An 11835-nucleotide genomic window follows, 5' to 3' on the forward strand; every position below is an offset into this window, starting at 1 on the left:
ACCCCTTTTCTCATGGGTATATAGTACTTCGTTAAAATCCCCGGCGCATAGCCACGGTAGTCTCAACTATTGATTCAAGATGTTTAGCAATTTCCAGGTCACATTTTTCCTTCGGCTTACCGATTCCCCATAAATCCCAGTAAACCGCCATATGAATTCGTCTCCCTCAACAACTTCCACATCTATGTGGTATCTTGAGAGGCTACGAAGCTCAATATTGACATCTTTCTTCCACAATAAAGCCAAACCTCTGCTTTTCCCTTCACAACTCCTTGCGATCATATTGCTCATACCTAGCTTCCATTTAAAACTCTCCATTCGCTTCCCGTCTAGGTTTGTTTCCGACAGGAAGAGAATGTCGGGGTCCACCCGCTTCTGTAGATCCAGAGCCCTCTCACTACCGGGCCGTTCCCCAACCCCCGACAGTTCCAAGTCGTTATCCTCATTGGGCCCTGCGGGATTGGTCCGTCAATCCCGCTTTCAAGTCAAGTTTAGGCTCTTCGACCGTACCTGTTCCTTTTTCCTCTCCAGTAGTTGTTTCAGCTATCATCACCTTCATACGCTTTTTCCCTGGTTCTAGTATATCATCTATCTCAATGTAGTCCGTACCACGCTTCCTTGAGTCTGGGATCAACTTGGTTTGTTCCTGGGCGCTCTATGTCCGTTCTTGCCTCTTGATGATTACTTTCTTGCTCTTCTTCCTACTCTCCTGAGCATTGTCCTCACTTGCACATTTTCCATAGTCTCTTTGTGCCACCCCTGCTTCTTTCTCTACCTCCCTGGTTATATCCTTACTTAACAATTCAGCTGCTTCATGTTGTGCATTCTCTCCTTTTGGTTGTCCCATGTCAGTTCCTGCCCTATTCTCACCCTGCTCTTTTGCTGCTCCTTTGTCAACAACCATTGCTTCTTGTTTATTTCCTTCATTATTTCGCTCGTCCGAAAAGGTTTCCATCTTCTCCTTCAGGAGTTTATCCTGTGTTTCTTCATTAAAGTCAAGTCTCTTCCCTTTTACTCGTTGTTCAGTAACTCCATTTCCAATTTTCATGGGGCTGGTAACTTCCTTTTCCTCATTTGCTTTAGCTCTTACCTCTCCTTCTTGGCTTGTCGAGCTTTTCTTCCATGAGATAGCATCACTGCCTTTCTTACTTCCTCGGCCCCCTTCACTATTGTTTGTCCAGAAGCCCGCTCTGTCATTTGAACTCCTACTCTTCTCCTCATCGCCTTTCGTAATTTAAGTGAATCCGAAAGCTTCTTGCTTCGTTTCAAAATAGACTTTTTCTTAGGTTTTGCTGGGCCTGGGCCATCCGAAGAAAGCCCAGTAACGACAGCAAAGAAATCCCCCACGTCCAAGGGCATGGATGAAGATTTCGTGAAGGCCGAGCCTCCTCTTGTAATTTCCCTCCCCGCCGAGAAGACAAAATTTCCCACTCCACTCGAATTAAAACCCTAGCGGCTACACCTTCGTTCCCCGCCGCCTCGTCCACCCGTCGCCGGCGCGCCGCCACTGCCACCGCCAGCGAGATTGCGACCTGAGAGGTCCCGCGTCCTCGTGCTGTTCCCGGCTCTACCTTCGCCGCGGCCACCATGATCTGTGCAAGTAAGCTCCTGCCTCAGCCCCCCATCCTTTATTTTCTTCAAAACCCTAGCTACCCGATCCGTCTTCCCGTGCGCTAATTCGTCTTCCGTTGCCTCTACGTTTCGGCCTGAAGTCTCCGGCGAGGTGCCGGATGAGCCGGTGGTATCAAAGAGGTCGGGGCTCCTCTTTGAGCGGCGGCTCATCGAGCGCTACATTGAGGTCGGTAATACGTCTTAGATCTCGCCTCTCATTTCTTTATCCTGTTTGCGCTAAGATTGCGTGGGTTGCTGTGGCGCAGGACCATGGAAAGTGTCCAGTTACGAAGGAGGAACTCTCCATGGACGACATCGTGCTGGTGAAGACCAACAAGGTGAGGCCTCTCTGGAATTCTAACAAATTTTCGAAATTGCATGCTCCGTAGATTATCCTATGCCATATCCTCCTATGTGGCGGCACTAAACTAATTAGCTAAAAGTAACTTGCCACATCACCCCTCAAATATTCAGGGATTCAATCTTTGAAAAACCCACTGATGAGCTCTATTGTTCACAGGTCGTGAGGCCCAGGCCTCTGCAGGCTGCAAGCATTCCCGGACTCCTTGGAATCTTTCAAAACGTAAGTGGAATTCTGAATATCTAAATTGATTCTGAACTGTTGATAATCATTGTTGTCTTGTTAGTTTACTATAGCGTGTTATAATTATAGGTCAAACACCCACAGTGAATTCATAGTGTGCTTCTAACGTCAAAGATAAACAGTTCTGGGCTTCCTTCAAGCTGCAACACCGTGGAGCTGCTTAAGTCTATTCTTTAGCATCTACAGAGATATAACTTGACTAAGCTAGAGCTAGAAAAATTGCCTGCTCATCAGTTATATTTAATGTGGAATCAGGAACTCTGCTATATATTTGTTGATCCATCCTTTTTTTTGTACGTTTTCATATTTGTCCTACAGTCAGAACGATCACATTTAATAATCCTCAAATTCTGTTGATAATATTTCCCTTGATGTTGAAGTCTGCACTATGGTACTATTTCCCTGACCCCTGCCATACTCTCACGAACTGGTTTATCTCTGACTTTGCAGGAGTGGGATGCTCTTATGCTTTCTAATTTTGCTTTGGAGCAGCAGCTTCACACAGCAAGACAAGAACTTAGTCATGCGTTATACCAGGTCTTTGTTTGACCAATGCAATTATTTCTTCTCAATTCATGCAAAAAATGTTAAGGAAATTTCCCTGCAAGTCAAATAGTAAGGAAGCAATTGTTTTCTTCTTAGAAATCTCAGTCCATGTTAATTCATAGCAAATGGACCATCAACTTTCGTGGACCGAGGTCCTGCTGGAAGAATCTGAGCTTCCTATAGGTTCATAGTTAGGCTGCTGTGGATTGTTTTTCAACATTTGAGTGACTCCACTCGTTTTACAAATTGGCTGGTGATAGATGCACCAGAATGTCGAATCATTCATTGTTGAAGCCCTGCTTAGAATTGTTCATACTGGAATTGTAGCTTAACTTGAGTTATGCACAAACTGAATATGATTTTAGAAGGCGTTTCAAACCAATGCTTTAATTACTTATGTAGACTCAATTATTTTGAAACTTTTGATGCGATGAGTTCGTTTTGTCGTGGGCCTTCAAATCAACTTGTATCTTACATTCTTAGAACTGAAAACAAGCTAGCAATTATTTACAGCTGGTCTTTTATGCTTGTAGTTGTGCTTATGTGGGTAGAAATGGTTGACCGCTTATGTGGGTAGCACTAGCACACGTGAACATCTTATATGACAAAGTGGTCAAATGTTATTGGCCTTTATGTGCTGACCTGTCTAACTTCACAAGTAACCAGTTATTACCAAATCTTGCCCTCTCTGTAGTCAACTGGTCATCATGATTATCTGTACTGTAATATGACCTTGGAATCTGTCTGCTTTAACCATTGTACCCTCTCTTCTCCTGTGCGCCAATAGTCAAATTGATCTGCACTCTTCAATTTATGTTTTCTTAACTTGAATAAATATTAAACATTCATACCCCACCCATCCCTAAATAGATTTTATTCTAGGATTTGGATAACAATAAAGTAGACATATAGTACCATATTACCCTCGCGCAGCCCCTCATTACTCCATTTATTGCTCTTGGGATGATGTATGCTCCTCTAGTTTGGATTAATAAATGAACTGTTAACAGCTGAAAGGAGAGGTATGCAAATAAAAGACGGTGCAATTAAATCTCGAATTGTAGAATGGCATGTATTATTTAGGAACGAAAATTGGAAGGTGGAATGGCATGTATTCAGTATATTGTGTAAAGCTAATCTAGTTTTTTTTAGCATAAATCTTATTTATGAAACTGTGTATTGAGGTTGTCTGGGTTGTCAAGTTTGATCTACGCAAACTTTATTAAGCCAAGCTATTTTTTTCAATGCTTGATTTAATCTAGCAGACTTGTATGTTCATATTTACTTGTTCAAACTCAGTTATAGTCTTCCATGAAAGAACATTACTCATCTGCCCTCCGTTTACTAGTTTGTTTTTGCCCCTTCCAGCATGATGCTGCTTGCCGTGTTATAGCCAGATTAAAGAAGGAAAGAGATGAGTCTAGAGCACTTTTGGCTCTAGCTGAGAGACAGATTCCTGCGTCGATGGCGGGAGTTGCACCTGCAGCTGTCGTTTCCAATGGAAAAAGAGGTTCATACTGCTTGAAGCTGTGCAAGTATATCCTTAGGTATAGTTTTTTAATTTCTCATAGTTAAGCTTTGTTGGATACAGCAATGGAGGATGAAATTGGCCCTGATGGGAAGAAGATACGCCCTGGTATCAATCCTGTCATGATCGATGAACTAACAGAGTGTAATACCATGCTTTCTGCCCAGCGTAAGAAACGACAGGTACGCACCCCACTGCATAGCTACAACAGAAATTAGTTTACAACTATATATTATGTGTTGGTTGTTTTCAAAGTAATGACCTCTCTAAAGAGTTAGCTTGTTCGGTGTTAGCATTATGCAGGGAGTAGCTTTATCTTATAGGGAGTGTAACAGGTGAAAAGGGACCTAGAGTTGAAAATCTGAATTTCATCCCTGCCCACAAGATCAGTGGCGAAGCCATGCCCCCCCACCCAAGGTTGATAAAATTGTAGACACCTATCAAATTTTCATGGAAAACAGCAAAACGTTCTATTTGCCCCCCTCCCCCCTCCCCAAAAGAAAGTCTGGAACCCCATGGCATACTTGGCATATAAGCTATCCCGAACTATGCATCTGATTTTGTTTTAGGGTTTGGATATGATGAACATGAAGAGCACATACGCGCTATTGACATCTGACACCTCGTCTTGGCATATTTTTCATCATTTCTAATATGAAAATCTTTGTATTGCTCATTTCCTCTGGCCTGAACAAAGGGATTTTTCGTGCCCCAGTTTGAATGTGAAGAATTGTGGAACATTTTGGATCTGAAACGACAAATTACTTGCTTCAGACACAACGAATCAGGAAACTAATTGGTAATCAAGATTATTATTTCTTCATTTGGATCCAAACAAAGCTTCCAGATAAAATGTAAGAGAACATTAGATAAGCGGAGGTGCATGCGGCAGCATCGGTTCTGGCGGGGAGCAAAGCCGCCTTAGGAGTGCACATGTAGGTGTCAGTCACAAGGAGGTGGCACATGTAGGTGTCAGTCACAAGGAGGTGGCACATGTAGGTGTCAGTCACAAGGAGGTGGCACTGGGTAGAGGAGGCCCCCGCCGAATCGAGGGGAGAAGTGTGCCAGGGCCACCTTGTGGTGGAGGACCTTCAGAGAAGGATGTTGGCATCCACATCCAACAGTGATTCTAATTCAGGAGGATGTTTGCATCAACATCAGACAGCCTGATTGTGAGAGGAAGATGGAGGAAGAGAAAAAGTGTGTGTGAGAGAGAGGGCAGGGAAGTGAGGAATAGAGGAGACTGGGGGTTCTTTTAAGAAAGTGTGTGTGTGTGTGTGTGTGTGTGGAAGATCTGCCTGTTTTTTTTTTTCGAGAGTACGCCTAGGCGTAAGATCTGCCTGTTTGAAATGCAATTGAATGGTGTGGCTTGGTATTTTCCAAAAGATGTGGATTTGCACATAATATGTTCCCTTATCTTGTATGAATGCACTTTTGTAAAACTAGTTATGACTTGTTGGTGAAATGAGTCAGCAATCCTATCTGTCTTCTCTCAGGTACCACCAAGTTTGGCATCAATTGATGAACTGGAGAGATATACTCAGATCTCTAGTCATCCACTCCACAAGACAAATAAGCCAGGCATTTTGTCTATGGATATCCATCCGTCAAAGGTTAGATTATAATTTGGCTATGTGTTCATCCTATTGAGTTAAACTGCATATGAGGTTACACATTAATTGAAGTGCGCACCATCACATTAATACATTTACTTGTGTCGGGCAATATGATGCGTTATGTGGAGCAGGACTTCACAAATGTGGATTTGTTCATTTACTTTGATGTCAAAGTGATTGAGTTATTCATTTACTGGATTCTTAATCTGGATTAACAGGACATAGTTGCAACTGGGGGTATCGATACAAATGCAGTGCTATTTGATAGGACATCTGGTCAAATCCTGTGCACACTTGCTGGTCACTCCAAGAAGGTCTTTCCCCCAAGTGCTTCTGATGCATCCTTAATTTACTATATTTCATATATTTGTCGGAGTTAAATTGTAACATGTGAACTTTCTAATGACAGATAACCACCTTGAAATTTGTTCCACGGGATGAGCTCGTGGTAACTGGATCAGCAGATAAGGTATGCCACTTTCTGATGCGTCTAATTACTCACAAATATGGTTAAAACAATCAGATGCTGATTTTATTTGCCTCTCGACTGTCATGTTGTAATTATGGGGCTTGTGATTTGTGCATGAAATAGACAATGGCCTTCCTTTTTCATATCTATCCTGACAAGCATGGATTGCTTATTTGCACCTTGTGTTTGCTCGTGTTCAGAGGTAACAAACTAGGTAAAAATATGCCAATACAACCAGGTTTCCAGTTCTAGTGCCAGTAGAATTCATAGTTGTACATGATCATGTTCTGATATAAATTGCAAGAATGATCCAACTCAATCTAAAGACTGAGCTGGGCATGACACTTTGGCTTTGATTTAGGCCAACCGAACCGACTTCATACCTGACTGCTGGGCATGGCTCTTAATCCAAAACAGCTAAGCAGTTTTTAGTCAGCTATTTGGACCCAACCAACACCCATCTAAACAGACTCGTTCAAATATGTAAAAACCCTATTACCGCACTAATCCCACCTTCTACCTGGTGAGATCAATTGCACTAGTGTCTACTTGTAATCATAATTGGAGGTCATCTATCTAGAAAAAAAATTATATAAGGCTTTAGCTCATGCCAGAAACCTTCTGTTAACATATAGGTGTAGCTGCCTGCTTACGCTGGTCAGTAAACTACTACCACTTTTCCAAGTCGTGTAATATTTCATACATGCTCGCTTGTTGATAGCAAGTTGAAAAGTTGCTATGGTTTTAATGAACCTGCTGATGTTACTCCTGCTATATAAATGGATTGCTTTGCATTTGTTGCACTCATAAGAAACACAGGACCTGATCAGTCTTTTGAGCCCCCTCTAGCACGAAGCCTGAGGGTTTGAATTATACGAGCATATCAGTTTTGGTAGTTTAAGTTATTGCTGACCTTTTTGCAAATGCTGCAGACTGTTCGGATTTGGCAAGGGGGTGAGGAGGGAAACTACAGTTGCATCCATACATTGAAAGATCATACCGCCGAGGTTAGTGTTCACTCTTCAGGTGGATCTTGCTTTTGCTAAGCAGATCACACATGCTTGAGTTTATAATTTCCTATCTTCAGAACTATGGTTTAAGGATTGCTGATATTCTTATTACATTCATATACATCATTCCATTTTCTGATATTATATTCTTGGTATGTTATGGCGCTGCTAGAAGGAGGGCGCGAGAGGGCTGGCCGGGGGCCTTTTGCCCACGGCCAGGCAAGAGGGAAGGGATTTCCTTCTTAATTCTTGCTTGATTAGATTGATACATCTCCTCTCTTTATATAGAGAGGTTTACTTGACTCCCAAGCAAGGCTTACTTGACCCCTAAGCAAGCGACCCTTATCTCTAATTAACCCGAAGACTAATGGGCCCATTAGGCCCATTACGTACTCGTAACACTACACCCCACCTGGACATGCAGCTTGTCCTCGAGCTGCAGCCTAACCAACTTATAACCATGACTCGACGCAACACAAACCTAACACCTAAAAACAAGCCTTTTACATCTCGGCTTGTTTTATTATTCTCAACCTGAAATGGACTAGGTCGCTGATGCTTTATTTTGGACCCCTTAACAAAAAGTGGACACCATCCGCACGTCGGACGTGCACGTGTACAGCCACTTGGATCCCATGGACACCACCTGGACAAAAGGAGTGCATGTGTATGACCACCTGGAAGTGGTCGCAAGAGTGACCAGCAGAGGCGCCCTCGCGGCGGCCGGTGGCGGAATGCAGTGGTGCTACGCGGTGCGCTGCTGTCGGTGACACCATGCCTTCTCCCTGCCGGACGACTGTTGGTTCGCACCGCACAGGGAAGAGTGGAGGGCTTGTGATGGAGAATGACGAGGAGGGGTGCGCCCCCCAACCGCCGATGTCGCAGACTTTGAGGTCGCTGCCCGCGGGGAAAACAGTAGGCCCGCCGCCCTTGGGGGAAACCGCATGCCCAAGATCCCCGACGCAGCGGATGAGATCGAGGTACTCTACGCAGCGAAGGGCAACTTGGAGGAGCGACAGCTGCAAACCACGCATCTCCCGCACACGCCGACGCGCTAGGAGGCCGCGCGCAGCAGCCTGCAACCTCACCGCCGCCGACATGTGGCAGGTAGCGATCCAAGAAGCGGTGACGGCGACGGCGGGGACTGGACTTGGTGGAGCGGGACTCCCGCCGGCGCGGTCGATGCGGGGCCGGAGCTGACCGGCGGTGGCTGCTGCAGCTGCAGCTGCAGCGGCTGCTGCGGCGGAGCGCAGGGCGCGGCGGAGGCCGCCAGGAGCGGCGGCTGCCACTGCAGCCAGGGCTGGGCGGTGGTGGCGATGGATGGCAGCTGCGCTGCAGCTGCAGTGGCCCGGCGAGCGCGGCGAAGGCCGCCTGGTGTGGCGGCTGCCACGGCGGCGCGGAGGCGGCGATGGGAGCCGGCGTCGGCCACTGCGGGGCGGCGGTGGGCGGCGGGGGTAGCTGCAGTTGGGGGTCCCAGCGAACGCCGCGGAGGCCCCTGGATGCGGCGAGTACCACGGTAGGGCCGGCGGCCCGATGGCGGCGGTCGGCGGCAGGGGCGGCGGCGGCCCGTAGGGGCTGGCCAGGTACAGCCGGATCCCCTGGACGGCTGTGACGAGGTCGTTGAGGACCCCGGTGATCTCCTCCGGGGTGTAGGCGGCGGCCGGTGGTGCGGTGGCGGCGCCAAAGGATGCGACCAGTGGCGCGGACGGGGAGGGCAGCGGCGCGGTGTAGATGGCCAGCGGCGCGGTGGTGACGGTCGGCAGCGGAAGCGACGGGGTGGGCGGCGGCGAAGACATGATCGGAACTGAGCTATCTGATACCAAATTGTTATGGCGCTGCTGGAAGGAGGGCGCAAGAGGGCCGGCCAGGGGCCTTTTGCCCACGGCCAGGCAAGAGGGAAGGGATTTCCTTCTTAATTCTTGCTTGATTAGATTGATACATCTCCTCTCTTTATATAGAGAGGTTTACTTGACTCCCAAGCAAGGCTTACTTGACCCCTAAGCAAGCGACCCTTATCTCTAATTAACCCTAAGACTAATGGGCCCATTAGGCCCATTACGTACTCTAACAGTATCATATTAGATTCGAAAACATTTAGAAACTTGGTAGCAAAGGTCTATTTTCTGTTCTGATTTATTTCTCATGTTGAGGAACAATGGACAACAAAAAAAGAGACAGAAGTTCTACACTATGCTTGAAACAAAAATTCACACATCAGATACCTTTCTTCAAGTTTTCTTGTTCATTGCAACATTAGCTGTTGACCTGTTAGTCTGTTATACAATTAATTCATTTTCTGCTGTTACATCTAAAAACGCCCCTTTTTTTGCGGGCCATTGTTAATAATATTTTCTTTTGTTCTTATCGTTTTGGACTCATTTTTAAAATGTCTCTGATGGTGAACAAAATATGTATTTTTAACTCACCCTTTCTTTAAAAAAAAAATTAAAAAATCTCAGGTCGAAGCTGTTACTGTGCATGCGACTCAGAAGTACTTTGTGACCGCTGCCAAGGATAATACTTGGTGCTTCTATGATATTTCAACTGGGTCTTGCCTCTCACAGGTCCACTCACATAGACTACAATCATCATTGTGTGCACTTGCATACATGTGTATTCAGTGCTAAAATCTTTTTTATTAGGTTGGCGAGGCTTCAGGACAAGAGGGATATACATCTGCGTCTTTCCACCCAGATGGTCTTATCCTTGGAACAGGAACTACTGAAGCTGTTGTCAAAATTTGGGATGTTAAGACTCAGGTTGGTACTGCAATTGTTTTCAGGAATAATTTCAGATGGTCATGCATATGTCGGTGCTTGAAATATACTACCCCCGTCCCAAAATATAAGACGTTTTTGCAGTTCAAATTTGAACTGCAACAACGTCTTACATTTTGGGACGGAGGTAGTATTTCCTAATGAACATTTTTTTTGTCTGTAGTCCAATGTTGCAAAGTTTGAGGGGCATGCTGGACCTGTCACTGCTATGTCCTTCTCTGAAAATGGTTACTTCCTGGCGGTATGCCTGTTACCATAAAACAATGTGCACAAGTGTTAGATGTCTTTGTTATTCTGATATTTTCACCATCCCCTTGCAGACTGCTGCTCTTGATGGTGTCAAGCTTTGGGATTTAAGGAAATTGAGAAATTTTAGGACTTTCTCGCCATATGATTCGGACACGCCGACAAATTCTGGTAAGGAACTTTGTACGTCACTTCTGTGCTCCATTCAGTAGTAAACTTTAGAACATATAAGTTGTGAATACTGCCTTGTGCATGGCTACAGCTAGTTATGCCACTTCTGTGCTCCATACGTCACTCCTTAGACTCGTCACAATTCCATGTTGACATGTTATTTACATAGTTATCTTGGATTGTGATGGGCATGTTTTTAGTTTATGGCTATGGCTTCAATTCTATTTCTATGTTGCATTGATGCCTTCTCTTCTGTTCTGCAGTGGAATTTGATTTTAGCGGTACCTACCTTGCTGTTGCTGGTTCAGATATAAGGTATGCTCTTGATTTCCTGGCATTTTGGCATTGCTTATGGAGGGAATCTATTGATAGGTCTAGACTTCCTTGCAAAAATAAAATAAAATCCATCCTTCTTTCAGTTGTGTGTTACAATGTAAAACTAAATATTTACAATTTCCAATCTGTCTTTTGCAGGGTTTACCAAGTAGCCAACGTCAAGACGGAATGGAATCTTATCAAGACCTTGCCAGATTTGTCAGGAACAGGTTTGCACTCCTTCCTGGCCCTGATTACGTTGGACATGCATGTAGAGTTGAGGTGAAGTAACTTCATTCTTGTGAATCGTGTCCTTCCACAGGGAAAGTGACTTCTGCGAAGTTTGGCACTGACGCCAAATATATCGCCGTCGGCTCTATGGACCGTAACCTGAGGATATTTGGGCTTCCTGGAGATGATCAAATGGACGATGATGCAAAACCATCGGCCGAGTGAGGAAATGCAGTGTATCTGGTTTTTACTTGTTTGATGCTCCCTGCGCTCTCTTTTGGTAGTGGATGGATGGGTTGCGTACGAGGAAAAGCAGGGTCCTCAGGGAGCAATGGCGTGGGCTTCCGCCGATGTAAACAGACCGCGACATTATTGTATTGTAGGCTTCACTAATTTTCTAATGAGGATATAATTTGTTTTGAAGAGGAATACAATCTCAAAGGGCTCGTGCCACGCGCACGCAAGTTTCTTTTACCGTTGTGCCACGAGGCCGTTATTTGATGAATTAATGAGATTTTAATGAACATGCATTATGCACTTTCTACTAAAAGATGTCGGAAATGTTAACGCCCACACGTGTAGGCGTTTGCACATCGCCCACACGCCTCCACCACCATTCATTTTGCCACGTATGAATAGATGACATCAGCAGATTTTTTTTGGTTTTTGGCTTAAAAATGTTGTATCTCCTAAATAAAAAAGCGAACTAAA

At 45.1% G+C, this 11835-nt stretch overlaps 1 protein-coding gene across 1 annotated transcript; it reads left to right on the plus strand.

Annotated features, from left to right (window-relative positions):
- The first annotated feature begins 1413 nt into the window (after nucleotides 1–1413).
- LOC119320571 (pre-mRNA-processing factor 19) lies at nucleotides 1414–11598 on the plus strand. Its single transcript, XM_037594623.1, has 18 exons — nucleotides 1414–1600; nucleotides 1713–1798; nucleotides 1878–1949; nucleotides 2132–2194; nucleotides 2666–2752; nucleotides 4130–4271; nucleotides 4353–4471; nucleotides 5786–5902; nucleotides 6124–6219; nucleotides 6315–6374; nucleotides 7307–7381; nucleotides 9844–9948; nucleotides 10027–10143; nucleotides 10325–10402; nucleotides 10482–10578; nucleotides 10842–10893; nucleotides 11053–11123; nucleotides 11216–11598. Exons 1-18 carry the CDS (start codon nucleotides 1588–1590, stop codon nucleotides 11347–11349), a joined length of 1584 nt encoding a protein of 527 aa, XP_037450520.1. The 5' UTR covers nucleotides 1414–1587; the 3' UTR covers nucleotides 11350–11598.
- Nucleotides 11599–11835: the final 237 nt, after the last annotated feature.

The sequence above is a fragment of the Triticum dicoccoides genome, chromosome 1B, assembly GCF_002162155.2.
Source record: "Triticum dicoccoides isolate Atlit2015 ecotype Zavitan chromosome 1B, WEW_v2.0, whole genome shotgun sequence".
Classification (NCBI taxonomy): Eukaryota; Viridiplantae; Streptophyta; class Magnoliopsida; order Poales; family Poaceae; genus Triticum; species Triticum dicoccoides.

Bases quoted from the DNA above. Each gene is read 5' to 3' on its own strand.
- LOC119320571 (XM_037594623.1), top strand. The intron at 4,472-5,785 runs GTACGCACCCCA...GTCTTCTCTCAG, and splicing joins CCCAGCGTAAGAAACGACAG to GTACCACCAAGTTTGGCATC. The intron at 10,403-10,481 runs GTATGCCTGTTA...ATCCCCTTGCAG, and splicing joins AAAATGGTTACTTCCTGGCG to ACTGCTGCTCTTGATGGTGT.